The sequence below is a fragment of the Cicer arietinum genome, chromosome 5, assembly GCF_000331145.2.
Source record: "Cicer arietinum cultivar CDC Frontier isolate Library 1 chromosome 5, Cicar.CDCFrontier_v2.0, whole genome shotgun sequence".
NCBI classification, from domain to species: Eukaryota; Viridiplantae; Streptophyta; class Magnoliopsida; order Fabales; family Fabaceae; genus Cicer; species Cicer arietinum.
The window spans coordinates 46,452,852-46,469,511 of NC_021164.2; the positions used below are offsets into that span (position 1 = coordinate 46,452,852).

A 16,660-nucleotide genomic window follows, 5' to 3' on the forward strand; every position below is an offset into this window, starting at 1 on the left:
GTAGGGAAAAGAAATGGTGTTCCACTAGTAGTCTTGAAAATCTTCTTGACATCCTCAAGTAGAGTTTTTGTGAGAGCTGGAATCGCAGGAGAGCGATAGTCCTCGTTGTTCCGGCTCATCGCACGAATGACCTGATCAGGTATGTTAACTGGTCCTGGAACAAACAGATGGTTCCTTCCTGGTCCATTGACATAATCCATCTTCACTTGCTTGAAATTTCAACAACCTCTTTGAAATTCAAGCAAGTTGTTGGACTTTTTTCACACCAAAGAAACCACCACCTACAGAAAATCCATCATGAAGTTAGTATTAACAACTTTCTGAATTGTTGGTAATAAACTTTGTGAATGTAATAGTGAATTATTGTTTTATTAGTCCATGGTAGAAATTTGTGACTGAAATATTCAACTATGCATCCATATTTCACATAGTAAAATTGAAATTTAAACTCACTTACACCACTTGCTAACCAAAGTTATGAGTAGCTAAGGCATAACATGGAACAATCAAGTTTAAATGCTATTAAATCTAAGTGTTAAGAAAGCAAATAACAACTTCTGTTTTTATCATGAAATAGTAACTTTAATGATGGCCTTTAAAATAACATCTAAATAAAGAAAAATAATATAAATTTATCATCTTTTTCCATTAAGAACTTTGTCGTGATCCTATAATTTTTTTTTAAATATTATTGGTGCTTGTGCTTAGCCTTTAAAATCTTTTCATTTAATTAATATGAAAAATTGACTGCTTGAGTCATTCTTGCAGCTAAAGGAAGAGCGACTAATTTCAACTACTTTAAAGAAATATATTTATTTATTCAAATTGGTAGAAATTAACTTCGATTGAAAATGATAAAATTTAAAGTCATTAAAAAAAGAATAGAATAAATATGCAAAATTAAGACAAAAAAACATCAAAATATCTAAACATGTAAGAAAACCTACAATACCATAAAATTGAATAATCACTTTGTTTTTCATGAAGCTAAATCATTTGAAACCGATGGTTTTTCTTAAAATGCAAAAACATCACTACCTTGAAGAACATAAAAAGAATTGAGTTTATATTGGGATATTACAACAAGAATTGAGTTTAGATTAATTTATATTTTCTTTCCTATTATATAGGAAGGGCAATATAACAAAGCATGAGTAAGCATTAAAAAAAAGTTGAAAGAACCAAATTTGGACACTAAAAACAATTAAATACAAAGGAAAAAGATATAATAAATGAAATAATATGAATAAGTGAGTGTACCAAGGAGAATTTTGATATAGTTTGGTGAAATATAGCAGAAGGAAGAGCTGTGGTGCCAGTGCACTCTGCTCTGAGCAGAAGTTTGTTATATAAAACTATATAAATAAATGTAAATATTCATATATGCTAAGGTGGGGCCATGTTTTGTCCAAGTAGTAGATAAGAGGGAAAATTTGGGCACCTTGAGGCTGAGAATGGATGAACTTAGTTCTGGCTTGAATTTTCTATGAAATTCCACATCATATATATCAACATATCATTTGGGTTGTATCTCTAATAATTTATTCATTCTCCTAATTTCTTAATGTTACTCATGATATAAAAATACTTGTCAAGATTTTGGGAGATGGGTTTGAGGGGATCTGAGCAGTTACTGTAATATTGTTCTAGATGATTTTTTTTACTCATTAACTACTTAATTCAACTCAGTCTTTGCCTCCTAAATATGTTGGATGTTAGATGTAATTTTAAAAATTGAGTCTATGATAAAAAAAAAAAAGTAATTTTAATAATTTAAAAAAGTAAAATAAAATTTAGTCTCTATAAAATTTTAAAAATTTATTTTTAATCTTTATAAAAAAAAATTATCAACTCTTTAGTCGTTAAAATTTTTTTATTCACTTTTAATTCTAATTTAAAAAGTTTAAGTCTCTATAAAATTAAAATTGAATAAAAAAATATAGAGACTAAATTTAAAAAATTGCAATTTTGAAGAAATTAATAATATATTTAATCAATGAAATAAATCACTCTCATTTTATTATATTATAAAAAAATTAAAAAAATTGAAACTCGTGTACGGATTATCCAAATTAACTGTTTGATTTTCAATAGTATAAGTTGAGAAAGCATAGAAGACTTAATTTTAAGTTAGCTTGCACTTTTGATTCCTATTTTTACCGATTTCTGATTTAGTCTCTTAATTCCAAATCCAAAAAATACACTGTTCCAAGTTATAAAATTTCAACAAAAAAAAAAAAAAAGAAGTCCTGAACATTGAATTTGGAGGGTATTTTTGTTGATGTGTCACGTTAAATAATAAGTAGTAGGCAAGTCTAACTTGTGTGAATGAAATCTTATCAATTTTTTTATCTTTGACATTAAAGTATTGTTTAAGAAAATAAAACTTAAAACAAAATAAATGTGAAACAAAAAAAAGAATCAATGGAAATAACCCTCAAAGTTGATATGTTACAACTTAATATTGATGTTTTAACTATTTATCTTTGTTTTAAAACTATGATATTTTAAGATATAAAAATATTGACATTTTATTGTCAATGCAAGTTTAATACTTTTCACACAATTAATTATTATTGTTAGATTATTAAAAGATATTTAACTTTAATTATAGATGTCACACATAAAAATATTTGTGATTAGTTAATAATATAATTGTTTTTACGTTAATTTATATCAATTAAATTTTATTTCTAGTTCAGTTTCTAGCAACGTAGGTATCGAATTCATCGCTTAAGAGATCATTGTAAAATATTTGTTAATGTCACTTTGATTTGATAAAAATTTCATATTTTCAATTCTTTTAAAAAAAATTAAACTCATATTATTAATTTTTTTCTAACAAAATTAACTTTTTGAATATTTTATTTTTAACATAAGTTTTAAAAAAACTTGAAGAAGAAAAAAACAGTACAACAAATAATATAAAAAGATGAATAATGGAAGGATATTTTACTGCCATAGTATATAGTACAATATAGAGAACATTGAAGTTTGAGGCTGAGAAAGCAATATGAGAGATAAAGAGATAATAATGAAATGTCAACCACACTTCACTTGTGGTCAATGAAGCTAAATTCCAATCTCCTTTATTTGGAATCCTTTTCAATTGTTTGGCAATATCCCCAAACCTTGTGGTTGCTTGCGTGTGTTTTATACGTGAGAGATTTTAGCAATTAATAACAGCTAGGATTGTTTTCTGATGTATTCATCTTTTGTTTCTTTCCTCCCTACATATTATATTCACTTCCATCCATTTTCATATCGTTATTATTAGTTCAATATGATAACATGTAGGTGATTGGCATGAATACACGTATACGTAGTCCGGACGAGTGACTTAGATTTATAACTATAAATAAATTACAAATTAAGAAATTGAGAAATAAAGAGATCCAAAATTCTACCTCATCCACAACATTAAACAAATATTACTAATAAACTAACATTTATACTTTCAAAAATAAATAAATTACCCATCAACCAGATTAACTAAATTACACATGTTAAAAATGACATGTCAATTAATTTTATATTTACTTATAAATTAAAAGAGTGATGTATATAATACAATATTTAAATTGATGATAAATTTTATAAAATATTTAAACATTATCCGGTTTTATTTAAAACTAAATTATTTTAAAAAATTTAAATTTTAATTAAAATAATTATTTATCAAACTTTATTTTTCTTTTAATCGAACTCTAAATTTTTAACATCATTCTTGTGATAATCAACAAGTTAAAAGAAAACAAAATAATAACATTAAATAAATATCAAGGGCATTCAAAAAGGCTCTATTTTGATTTTCGGCTAGACCTGACCCTGTGACTTGTTCGACGATCTCTTCCTATCCATTCCCTCGTGCCTCATCCATCGTCACTCGCTGTTCAACTTCTATTTCTTCACAAGTCACAAAAACCTATCGTAGTCGCCCTTTGAATGAAGGCGCCATGCATACTTCGTGATTCAAAAACCCATTTTAATAACCTCTATATGAAGACTACTTTATAACAACTTTTTATTTCTAAAAATCATATACCATATAATCTGTAATAATACCTAATTGTCGATTAAAATTAAAATTAAAATTTAAAATATTAATACATTTGATGGTTAAAATTGTTCCTTCACCAAACAACTCCAATGAGGTATATTGTGAGGTTTTCCTACAACATAGCATAGATTGTTTGTTCATTAACTCATACTATTATAGGGTTTGATGGAGCCAAATTCTGTACTCATCTCAAATAAGACGCTGTTTCCTTTACAAATGAGTGGTAAAAGATAGATGAAGTGGTAAAAGATATTAAATTATTGTAATCTGAATGTTGAAAGGAAATAACAATATACCCAACAATTGGAAATACTAATTGTAACACCCCGATTTTCAAAGCGAGGGTGTATTTTTTTTTTTCAAAAGAAATTAAAATAAATTAGAGAATTAAATGAGGTAATACCTTTGGATAAATAATTGAGTCATTATAATTTACAAGCAGCGGAAAAGTTTCTCAAATATATGAATCCAAAGTATTTACACAATAAACAGATGATACATGGAACCCATTGAACTAAGATGTCATACTGACAATATTAGTAAAGGTACAGTTTTCCAGTTCAAAATAACGTAATAAAAAAAAACATATGATCCCTCTATGTCATCCTAATCTGATCATTCTTCAAAAAAAACTATAACTATACACCCTGAGTGATCTCCACGCACCCCGTGAGATCCTCCTAACATAGCTTCAGTGAAGCATTCTCATCTACATTCCCATCCGTAGGGTACGAACCGGTAGGATCGTCCTGGCTCTCATCTGAGGGAAAAGCCCAGATTTCCACAATAGTTGTAAAGGGTCACCAACCGAAATTAACAGTTAACACATAACATTTAAGTTTTTAAATGCACAAAATAACCTTTCAACTAAGCATGCACCTTAAAAGGATTTCCCATATGCTAAAAGTTCATATAATGCTTGCCAATTAAAAATGGAATCAAAATAAAGTTCTCAATCCATCAAGTAATACATAACTGACTAAAACATTGATAAATCAATTGAGCAATCGATTATCTAACTCAAAATAGAATTTCTACTGAGCCAATCGATTGCCAAATCGATTTTGTCAGTTATGTTGAGTTCCTGTGTGGCCAAATCGATTTCCAAATCGATTTTGTCAGTTTTGCTGAGTTCCTGTGTGACCAAATCGATTTCCAAATCGATTTTGTCAGATTTGCTGAGTTCCTGTGTGACCAAATCGATTTCCAAATCGATTTCTTGAATGGTTTTAAAAAAACAGATTACAAAATCGATTGGCAAATCGATTTTGTCAAATTAGGGAAGTCCCTGCAACTCATCCAATCGATTGGGAAGTCGATTTCCCTGCTTATCCTTCCAAAAATACTTAAACTAATCCAATCACATTCATACACAATCCCACATCTTAATACTTAGCAATTCCCACCCGATCACCACGACAGATTGGGTTTTCGAAATAGTTTTACAATTCATCACACTTACACACAATAATTAATACATAACACTTAGCAATTTCAATACAATTACCACGACAACTCAAATTCAAAATACTCAATCATAAACTTGAATTAAACACGACTCGCGTGCCAAGCACCCTAATGCAATGCGTATATGCCAAAATGCATGGACTCGGAATTCCAAACCAAAAAAACGTAAATCGTAAACGTACCACCTATCACGGGTCAGTACTGTTTACCGAGGTGCCACCTATCACGGGTCAGCACAATTTACCAAAAACGTAAATCGTAAACGTACCACCTATCACGGGTCAGTACTGTTTACCGAGGTGCCACCTATCACGGGTCAACACGATTTACTAAAAGAAAAAGCGTAAATCGTAAATGTACCGCCTATCACAGGCCAAAGTACTATTTACCGAGGTGCCACCTATCACGGGTCAGCACAATTTACCAAAAACGTAAATCGTAAACGTACCACCTATCACGGGTCAGTACTGTTTACCGAGGTGCCACCTATCACGGGTCAGCACGATTTACCAAAATGAAATGCATGAGCATACACAGACTCCATCCACAACATTTGTTAAGCAAATGCATATATTAAAAGATTCCCCATTTCTAATACTCATTTGACTTAAACGATTTTCACAACAAACATTAAGTAAACAAGACATTAAGAGATTCTCTATTCTTAATACTCATTTAACTTAAACGAATTTCTCAAACACACATTAAGTAAACCGAGATATTAAAAGATTCCCCATTTTTAATACTCATTTAACTCTAATGGTTTTCACGCCAACATTAAGTAAACAAGACATTAAGAGATTCCCCATTCTTAATACTCGTTTAACTTAAACGATTTCCTCAAACACACATTAAGTAAACCGAGATATTAAAAGATTCCCCATTTTTAATACTCGTTTAACTCTAATGGTTTTCAAATTCCACACAAAACAAACTCAAACATATTATCAAATTCAATCCACGATCCACACCAAAACACATCAATTCATTTCTCCACAAAATCTAACCATACACATATCAAATTTCGTTAGTATTAATTAAGAACACGCCAAATACGACGAACACAAATCCACACAATCCACCACTCAAACACAACAAGTTCCATTTACTCAAAATCATACATAAATGAGTTTAAATTCATTTTCCACGAAACATTCATCAATATAACCAAAACCTAACTCTAAGATTTTACCCATAAAGCCTTAGATTCATTTTCCCCCAAATCAACACTTCAACCCTAACAAAGTCCTTTCCACACAACTACAGATAAGTCCCTAAATGCAAACTAGAAGTTTGGAAGGAGCCATTACCTTAACGATAGCTTTAACGTGCGTTTCCGGTACCGCGAGTAAATCCGGTAAAATCTCCGCTCGCGTCGTCGCTTCCAAAGTTAGTTCACTAGCACCGTAGTGTGGTGGTGAGCAACTTTCCCTTCTATCTCTCCGCGAAATGAAGCTTAGATCTAGATGAAACGGGGAGGTTTGTGTTTGACGGTTTTAAAATCCCTAACGCCGTTTTTCTTCGCTTTCGAATCTACGAGGGAGAGTGAAGTTAAGAAATCCTTATCCTATCACCCACCAAGCCTTGGGTTTCTAATCTTGAAGAAAGGAAGCAAAGAAAACGAAAAATGGAGGAAGGAGGGAGAAGGGGGTCGCGCGTGAGGTAACAGAGGAAGAAGATGGAATTTTTCTTTTTTCTTTCCTTTCTCTTTCTTTCCTTTCTTTTTCCTTTCTTCCTTTTTCCTTCTTTCCTTTTTATATCCTTTTCTTTTCTTTCTATACAAACATATAGATACATATATATATTTATACATATTAATTACTTTTAACAAATATCTCCAAATATCTAGATATTTATTAAAATTACCATTTCACCCATAAGGCATAAAATTCTACGTAAAAGATTCACCGCACTTAATTTAATTTATCTATCGACGCGTAATTTTTAATCGGTATCAAAATATCTTTTTGATCATATAACTCCGAAATATTAATAACTTTGGCTAAAAAGCCTTCGAGCCAAAATCCAAAATACGCAAAAATACATAAAGTGTACTTTAAAATTATGGGTCTTACACTAATCCACCATGTATGACTGCAGTAGATTATATTGGAAATGGAGACTGAGCAAAAATGCTGAGAATTAATTAATTTTATTTGCTAATGAAATTTGCTTTAAAGAGCTACAAAAAAATTCAGACAGGTTTTAGCTGAACTTGTTGGAAATACATTTTTGTGCATATCAGCTAACATAATTTGCATGATGCCTACAATTAATTCCAATAAAATGGGGAGACTTGGAATGCACACTTTTCTTAGATATCTCTAGCAGGTATAATGTGTTTCTGTTAAAGATTTTTCACTATATATGTAACCCTTTGCTTGGCTCCTCCTCAAGGAAGTGTAAAATTCAAAAGGAAAAAGGGAATGATAAAAGGGCAAAACTTTGCATTGTAAACACCAGATCATGGTCGGCTTCAGCTGCCTTGTTCAACTATGCAAATTCATATGTAGGATATTTCTCGGATTACCACAGGAAACCAAAGAGGGATCTGCAATATCTTATCCCATTGGTGGAAAAAAAAGAACTCCAAAGTATTTACAATAGCTGAAGCTAAGTGCAGAGTGAAAGCCAACACTTCTGGAATCAGCCGTTCTGATCCCTTCATAATCAGCTACTCGATTCCTGAAGAGAATTCTTGTCTTGGAGGAAACCCACCATATCGAGTCTTGAATTGTTTTTCACCAGCAGTACATTTTTCGGAAGGTCCTGCCCCAAGGATCCCCATCGAGTTAGGATCCAGCGGCTGAATTCCATTACTCATGATCCTTTGAGGTGTGGCTGACCCTGGAAATGAATACGAATGACTAAGTTTTCCATTCCTGCCAAAGGGACTAGATACTGACCCATTGGGATGAGAGGGGCCAAAACCTGCTGCAATGTGCTCCAGTTTAAGTTTTGAATAAATTTGGTAAAGCCTCTCCCCTGATAAATGGGAAAAGGTAGCAACAACTTCCACAATCTCATATTCATTCCTGTAAACCGACAAGGAATGAAAAAAATCATTCATGCATTAAAGAATCATAAAATACAGACAGAACCAGTCCTCAAAATACATAGGAAACCACAAGTATTCTAGAAAATAAAGGGACCCAGGAACAAAACAGTCATCTCAAAGAAAATGAGGTTACGCAAACAAGTTCAAATGGGAATAAAACACATACTATCTTGCTTAGAGGGTTGGTCTTCCTTTTCTGATACAATTTGATCTATCCTTATGCCAAGAAGCTGCAAGTAGTTGCGGATTTTTGAAAGCACCTAAAGTAGAGGAGAAAAAGCAAGTAAATAGTGTTTTCATTATTTAAATTTGGAAATAAACATAAAAGAACGGATTAATCCGCAACAATTGGGGGAACCTTTTCCTTCGGAAGATTGGCGCTGGTTGTCTGCAACCTGTGAAGACGTTTCAACATTTTCATTTCTTCAACCATCACATCTTGACACCATTCCATCCATTTTACTTCCTTGAACTGCTTATATACTTCATCATCATCAGAAATTTCACCCTCTTTATAACAGGTTCAACTTTGAGAGGTTTCTGAAGTCTATCCTTCCTTATTTCGACATTAACTTTATAAGAACCCACTTTTTTCTGTTCCTGCCCATGCAACGATGAGATGTCTACAAGATGTTCTTACTTTTTCTTGGAAGTCTTCCTTCCACTTTTGCTATAGGCCTTTTTCACGCCAATAACAGCAAGTTCCTACATGAATTACTCGAGGAATTAGCTTGAGCTATGCGTGGATAATATGAATAATGAACTGACACAAGTTTCAAGTAATAAAAAATTGACTGCATCAAGGTGTTGTTCAAGTGAGAGCATGAGAGGAGTAAATATTGACTGTATAGCCATATATGGATGATCAAGAACAAATTTATTTAAATCTATATTTGATCATCCATGAAGCGTTTTATGGTTAGATTAACACCTCTCACACTCAAATAACAAGTTTCCATATTGTTTGCCTTATAATATAAAATCTACTTGTCTTCACCTAACAGCTAAAGCTTTTAAGAGGGTTAGTTTATCATATGGTATCATAATCTATACGACCTAGTGACCTAGAATTCAATCTAAGGTACGCTCACAATACTGATAAAAGGTGCTCTGTTACCAAAAGAAAAAAGCAAAGCTTTTACGATAGTTATAAAACTAAAAAAACAATAAAACCTCATATCTCGCCATCTGTTGTCATGTATAATAAGCATATTGCTTAAAAAGTTGGATATTACAAGAATGTTGAGTCTAAGTAAAAATTTGAGCATCTGGAGATTTTCTCTCCACAAAGCCTTTAACCCAAGAGGAACACCCTCAACAATGTGTGGTACCTTCTGCAAGTGAAATTTACAATACAAGATAAACTATATTGAATAGTATTCAAAACTATATACATGTGGGAAACATCAAGTACCAAAACAACTCTTGAAAATTAAATTTGAGGTATAGAGGGAAAGGAAGCATGTAAATAAAAAGAGGGGATAGGGCATGAAGACGCTCATTATTGATGTGTAGGTAGCATAACCAGAGAAAAACGAAAAGAAGGATGTAATTGAAGCGATCACAAACTTGCTCCAACAGGGCATTGTCCCGGTCTCTCAAGTTTGGAGCTCGCGGCAAGAAAGTTTCATGATGCTGAAGTTCCACTGGTGCAATTTTTTTCGTAAGACCAAGTCTTTCATCCACCTTATCATTTCTCAACTACCAAATCCATGATAATATACTCCAAGAAGCAATCTTGCATCATCAACTATTAGCAAGTGAAATAGAATTAGAAAAGGCAGTAATCAATCCCACCTCTGAATGTATATACAAATGATGTAGAGGATAGCACCTACTTTGATTCCATCCACAACCTTTTGACCAGTTTAAAGGTTTGAGATATGTTAAAACACGGAATTGTGCAATGGGATCTTCATACCGAGTAATGCACTTTGCTAGGAGTTGAAATTCTTGCACACGGATAAGTAACTCATTCGCCTTCACTGGGACACCAAAGAAATCCAACAAAGGCCCCTGGATGCAACATTACCTGCAGTAAGCATCTTAGCAAATAATGAGAATACAAATGTTAAATAATCAACTCCACACAAGATTTGAGAGGAATAGTTTAATGTCATAGAAACCTTCAGATCCAGACTTTCAAGTTCCACAGCTTCTCTACAGCCATCAATTAAAACATCGAAGAGTTCCGTTTGTGCTTGAAGTGGAGCAGCTCCTACTGCACCACCAACCTCAGCAGAAATCAAGTTGATTTGGCTCTCATTCCCAAACTTCATAACCTAGTGATTTAGTTCGGAATACATGATAAGATACACAGCTAAAGGAAATAGAAACAATGAACTGTGCATCATACACACATACATATCGCAGGCACAATTTTAGAAGATAAGACGTTAGAAAAAAAAAAAAGAGAATGCACATTAAGTTAAGAAGAGAGCTATTAAATAAACATGCCAATTTTTTTTAATTCAGAGGCTGTTAGGATATACAAATAGGGATAATTAGGAGTTTGTTAGTAATTGTGTTCCTAGGTTGTAAGTAGTTGTAAGTAGTGGGATAGGTGTACTGTTTTCGTGTTGCTGGTATTAGTTAGTTATCTAGGACCTAATTCCTATCTTTATGTACCGGAAATCTTTAAATAGAGACTTCCACCCCTTTAGAAAAGAGATTTTTATCACTTTTAGAAATTGAGTAGTATAAACCATTGTAGGAGCGTATCCGTTCTTGTGTATCATTTTTTTGGGAGAGGTTTTCTCTTATTATTTCTTATCTTTTCTTTTTAAATATTAGTGTTCTTCCTCTAAATCAAAGAATCCAATTCTTGGGTTCCTAGCAGAGACTGGCACAAAAGTAAATTCTTTAAAACCAAAGGTGCAAGGATGGAGACAAGCATGATAATTAGAGCTCGCTTGATTCATATAATCAACCTTAGCTTGAACAATGTATACACACACTGTCACACATGTCCATATTAGAGAGGCATGTATCTGCAAGCTTGAATGAGTTTATTATGAAAATTCTTAAAGAAAGGGAATACCAAAGATTAATTGTGTCAGACTTACGACAATGGAAAATATTGCAATCTACAGTTTTTGTATTTCCTATACCACTATATTGTGTTGTATTCTAAAACCTTCTGGTTCAGCCTTCGGTTAGTTACAGTTATTGAGTTACATTAGTTGGAAGGTCAGTGGGAATGATAAGTATCAGAAACACAAAAATAATACCAGGTCACCAAACATTAGTGCATATCAGAAGAAATAGATTTTCATATAGGAAGATAACAATGAATATTGCCAACAGTAATAGAATCTTACTGAACGAGAAAATCGGAGTGCATCTCGTTTAGACAAATTCCCATATGACCAGCTTCTCACTTGGGCAGATACTCCATCAATCATCGGTGCTGCATGATGGCAGCCCTTATGGTAGTGGCAGCAGCAACAATGGTTTGGATGAAAAATCAGAAGTAGACAACAACCACGACGGTTTGGGTGAAAAATCAGAAGTAGTCAACAAGCCGACAGTATTGGTTTAGGCAATGGCAGCGGCATTGGCGGCTGTAATGGTTTTTCCAATATTTTTGGCCATGAGGGAACTTCTAATGCCCTCAAGGTTGAAATCCATAACTCAATGGAAAAAATTATGTCAAATGGTCCCAAACCGCAAGATTGATACTAGTAAAATATGGTTTCCTCACAAGAGAGGTGCAAATGCCTGTCACAACTTATTCGAGGTTTTGAAAATCTGATAACTCTGATATTATTGTTTGGCTGCTTAGTAATATGGAATCAGCGATTAGGAAATCTTTTATGCGAACTGAGTTTGGGAGGCTGTCAAAGAAACATATTTTGACATTCATAATTCTTCTCAAATTTTCGATCTCAAATCACAACTGTGGCATGCCAAACAAAGAGATAGGGATGTCATTACCTATTATAATGAGTTGAACATTATGACTTGAATTGGATCTCTACTATGATGATCATTGGAAGTGCTGTGAGGACAGTGTTTTGTTTCTTAAGAGATAGGAGAATCGAGTATTCATTTCAATGTTCTTGACAAGCCCTTATTAAGCCCAACCAAAAAACATGAATACTCGGTAGTTCTCTCTGGTTTCTTAAAAAACAAAACACTGTATTCACAACACTTCCAAGGATCATCATAACAGATATCCAATTTTTGCCATAGTGTCATCAACTCATTATAATAGATAGTGACATAGTGACATCTCTGTCTGCTTGTTTGGCTTGCCACAATCGTGATTTGAGATAAAAAATTTAAGAAGAATTATGAATGTCAGAATATGTTTCTTTGAGAGTCTCCCAAACTTTCTTTGCAATAGACAAAAACATAAAAGTTTTTCTAATCGTTGATTCCATATTACTAAGCAGCCAAGCAATAATAACAGAGTTCTCGTATTTCCAAAACCTAGATCAGTTGTGGCAAGCATTTTCACCTCTCCTGTGAGGAAACCATATTTTTAGTATCAATATTGCGGTTCGGAACCATTCGACATGATTTTTTCCATTGAGTTTCTGGATTTCAACCTTGAGGGCATTAGAAGTTCCCTCATAGCCAAAAAGAATTGGAAAAACCATTACAGCCGCGTGGGGCTACGACTAGGGGCTGCGACTACATAGATAAAAAACAAGTTGGGTCAACCCTTTAGCTCAATTGATTAGAGCATCACGGTTTAACCCTTTTAGTTTTGAATCCCCAAACCCTACCATGGAACCCTAACCAAAAGCTCTTGATACCATGAAAAAAGTAAAATACAATCCTTTCATATTTTATTACTACATCTATAAGCTGTTTATATAGGAAAAGAAATTACAATAATAATACTTGAATAATAATGACAAAATCATAAAATAAAAATAAACATAATAATATAAAATAAAAGAGAATCAAATCTGATTTCTCTTGATTTTACAACCGGGACAACTACATGAAAAGGACCTTGGATTTTCTGGGCCTTCTGTACCAGGAAACAAAAATAAATTTAACTATTGCATTGGAAAGACATTCGTGAGTAGACATAAATACCATACCTATAGAAAACCAAGCATAGATATTGACTGAACAGTTTTACCAAGATCCATTTCATCGGCTAAAACAACATTTGTATCATTTCTCCAACTGTCAAAATGAACTAAGATTCAGAACACCGAATAACAGAAGGCATATTTCATATATACATACAAGTATACCTGTTAACAAGAAAATTCAGACCCTCAAGTTGATAGTCACGAAGCTTTCCACCCTTCAACCGTTCAGGTTGTTCGTCAAATTTCTGCAAACTTGCTAAATATCACAAAATCATAGATCAAAAGCATATCTCTACCTAAGTAAATTTTAGATAATATCCAATGTGAATAAAATTACGACACCAGAAATCTCCTCATACTGTTCTCGATAGAAAAAGAAACCAAAAACAAAAGAAAACAGCGTTATAAGACAGGGGAACTAAATATAAGTGGTAGAACCATATGACTAAATTTTCATACTTGAGCAGCAAACATCATAAGCTTTTAAAATATTTGTATTTACCATTTATTTGCAGATTGGATTACGGTTTATGACTAAGAAGTCCAAGTTTTGTCAAGTATAAAAATTATGGAGAAAAAAAACAAAAAGAGAAAAGTTAAATCCCCTGGAAATATAACACTGTTTTATATAACACTGATAATATTAATTTGGTAATGGCTAAATAACTAATATAAACAACTAGACCAATATCTAGATGGCTATGACATCAATGTAGCTTAACTGTCACTTAAATTGCAATTTTTAATTGTACATACTTGGACAAGACGTGTTTATAAAGAAAAGGAAAAATAATCTCTGCACAGAAACGAAAATTACGAAAACCAGGGAAACAGACCCCAGTCACGAATGGCTTTCAAAATTTCATCACCATCGCACAAATTTTCGCATAGAAATAGTTTGTGGGAACAATAGCAAACGAAGTTGACAGTTATGAAATATGAATCTTAATTAACTTTCTTACATAACGTAGAAACAAACATTTCTCATCCTGTTCTTTCTTTCAAGTGGCAAGAGTTACTACAAAAATCAAGATGCAGAAGTCATTCATGTGAAATAAAATAGTACTAGTCCGGTAGGGTTCTGCTACACTACATAGAGGATGGTCAGCCCAAGTTGCCAACGGCCCAAGCCATAATTAAAGAGTTTTACCCAGCGCACAATGTGCAAAATCGTAAATAAAAAATTTAGATATTTAAACCAAGAATTTAGAAAACATATGGTAGAAGATTTGCAAGAGCATAAACAATACTGCACCAACAATAGAGTCAAGTGTATAAGCAAGACACATGAAAATGTTCAAAGTGTTATTAAAAAGGAGTGAGATGAAAGCATAAAAATATGCAAATTACAATTTAGCATTCTGCACTGGAATCTCAGAAGAACACTTCCATACTCAACCTTATATTATTCGTAAATTACCAACCTTTGCTCTTCCTATGCTGAAGATCAACCATCTTCCCATGAACTGACATTGCAGCCTCACGAGCCTGTTCAAATGTGACAGAACAAACAGCTTAGTATCTATAAAGTTTTTCCTGTATTAATTTGTACAATCACAGAAATGATAAACATAGATACTAGGAAAAAATACATTAGATGGAAACATAAAGAATATTCAACTGTCCGTCTCATGAAAAAAAGATAATGTTCAACTACCAACTAATTAACCATGACACAAAGGCTTCACTACTAATCTCCACCTCAAACAAAAAAAAAAACTGTCTACCAGTATGCACCACTAATTTCTAATTGGCAGAAGCACAAAACTCAACATAACCAGCATATCAGTGTTGGATAACCTAACATAAATGTGGCAACATATTTTGAAGTTTATAACTTTGGATAGAACCGAGAAACAAAATTCGACACAGCATAATAAGAACCTCCATAATATTTTATCATAAATCATGTCAAATGATAGATAGACCATGATCCAAATCATTCTTAACAGTTCAGTCTATACGTTTCACTGGTCTCCTTCTATCTCTAACTATCAGATTATCCTCCGGTTGATCTAACTCTTACTAGTCCTTGCCACTTGACCAAATACTCTGAAATAACATTGTCAGAATTGTCTTTGAGAATCATATCTGCAATTATTCTTTCCACCTAAAAAAGCAAGTAAAACAAATAATTAGGAATTCATCCTGTTGGAGAATGTGTTGATATTTTCTATTTTAGTAATACATTCTAGATCTTTTAAAGGAAAAAGGAATGAGAAGTTGTAGCCCAGCTGACACACCCTTGGACCCTAATGCAAAACTTTGGGAGGAAGGAAGTGATCCAGTTGACGGTGGAAGATACCATAGGTTGGTTGGTAAGCTAATTTACTTGTCTTATGCTAGACCTGACATCGCCTTCTTAATCAATGTTGTGAGTGAATTTATGCACTCTACCTATGAGGAACATTTTGAGGCAGTTTATAAAATATATATATATATCTGAAGACCAATCCACGAAAGGGTCTATGACACGTCCAGTGCCAAAAATTTAAATAAATAAATATAATAATAATAACAATATTGCTACCAACACCCCCCAAATTGCTATTCGCACCCCTCAAAATTAAAAAATAATCAAAATGCCCAAAATGCCCTTCCCTTTATTTCATCTTCTTCATACCATTACTTCTTCATAACATCTTCTTCCTCTTCATTCTACATTTCTGCATTTGCATTGTTGTTCATTCTATCATCATCAATCAGCATCCACCATTTTCATCAATCATCATCCACTGTTTTCATCAATCATCATCCACCATTTTCATCAAACATCTTCATCAATCATCAACCAAGTTCATCAAACATCTTCATCTTCATCAATCAAATAAGTAATAATCATTCTTTGTTTTTGTTGTCTTATGTTGTTTTGTTTTATCTATTTAAGAATACAATGCCTGAAAATTGAAGGAAAGTAGTTTCCATTTTTGATGAAGAAGACAACCTTCGTTGCCCTAAACCCAGAAACGTACGTGAACTCAGTTCACGTACGCAAACTTGTTTTCAAAAACCCAGAAACGT

At 32.8% G+C, this 16,660-nt stretch overlaps 2 protein-coding genes across 24 annotated transcripts in view; both read right to left on the reverse strand.

Annotated features, from left to right (window-relative positions):
* The window catches only part of LOC101491355 (serine--glyoxylate aminotransferase), a 6,433-nt gene extending 4,961 nt beyond the window's left edge, over positions 1 to 1,472 (reverse strand). The window contains exons 1-2 of the mRNA XM_073369066.1: positions 1,261 to 1,472; positions 1 to 281 (exon numbers count right to left, since the gene is read on the reverse strand). The exon at positions 1 to 281 is cut by the window's left edge and continues 2 nt beyond it. Coding sequence (XP_073225167.1) covers positions 1 to 200 — 200 coding nt within the window. The 5' untranslated portion in view covers positions 201 to 281; positions 1,261 to 1,472. The remainder of the gene's footprint in view (positions 282 to 1,260) is intronic.
* A 6,188-nt stretch (positions 1,473 to 7,660) lies between these two features.
* LOC101491986 (protein CHROMATIN REMODELING 5-like) lies at positions 7,661 to 16,045 on the reverse strand. 23 transcript variants are annotated; one of them, XM_073368945.1, is made up of 12 exons: positions 15,883 to 16,044; positions 15,604 to 15,749; positions 15,064 to 15,127; positions 13,802 to 13,895; positions 13,643 to 13,730; positions 11,906 to 13,569; positions 10,712 to 10,867; positions 10,424 to 10,601; positions 10,155 to 10,335; positions 8,944 to 9,290; positions 8,752 to 8,845; positions 7,661 to 8,562 (listed from the first exon to the last, which is right to left on the reverse strand). In XM_073368945.1, exons 6-9 carry the CDS (start codon positions 11,987 to 11,989, stop codon positions 10,283 to 10,285), a joined length of 471 nt encoding a protein of 156 aa, XP_073225046.1. In that variant the 5' UTR covers positions 11,990 to 13,569; positions 13,643 to 13,730; positions 13,802 to 13,895; positions 15,064 to 15,127; positions 15,604 to 15,749; positions 15,883 to 16,044; the 3' UTR covers positions 7,661 to 8,562; positions 8,752 to 8,845; positions 8,944 to 9,290; positions 10,155 to 10,282. The 23 variants fall into 23 exon arrangements, with proteins under 23 accessions (XP_073225046.1, XP_073225045.1, XP_073225054.1 ...); XM_073368944.1 differs by lacking the exon at positions 10,155 to 10,335 and having other exon boundaries at positions 10,383 to 10,601; positions 13,802 to 13,884; positions 15,666 to 15,749; positions 15,883 to 16,045; XM_073368953.1 differs by having other exon boundaries at positions 8,944 to 10,335; positions 10,424 to 10,617; positions 11,906 to 11,994; positions 15,666 to 15,749; positions 15,883 to 16,045.
* Positions 16,046 to 16,660: the final 615 nt, after the last annotated feature.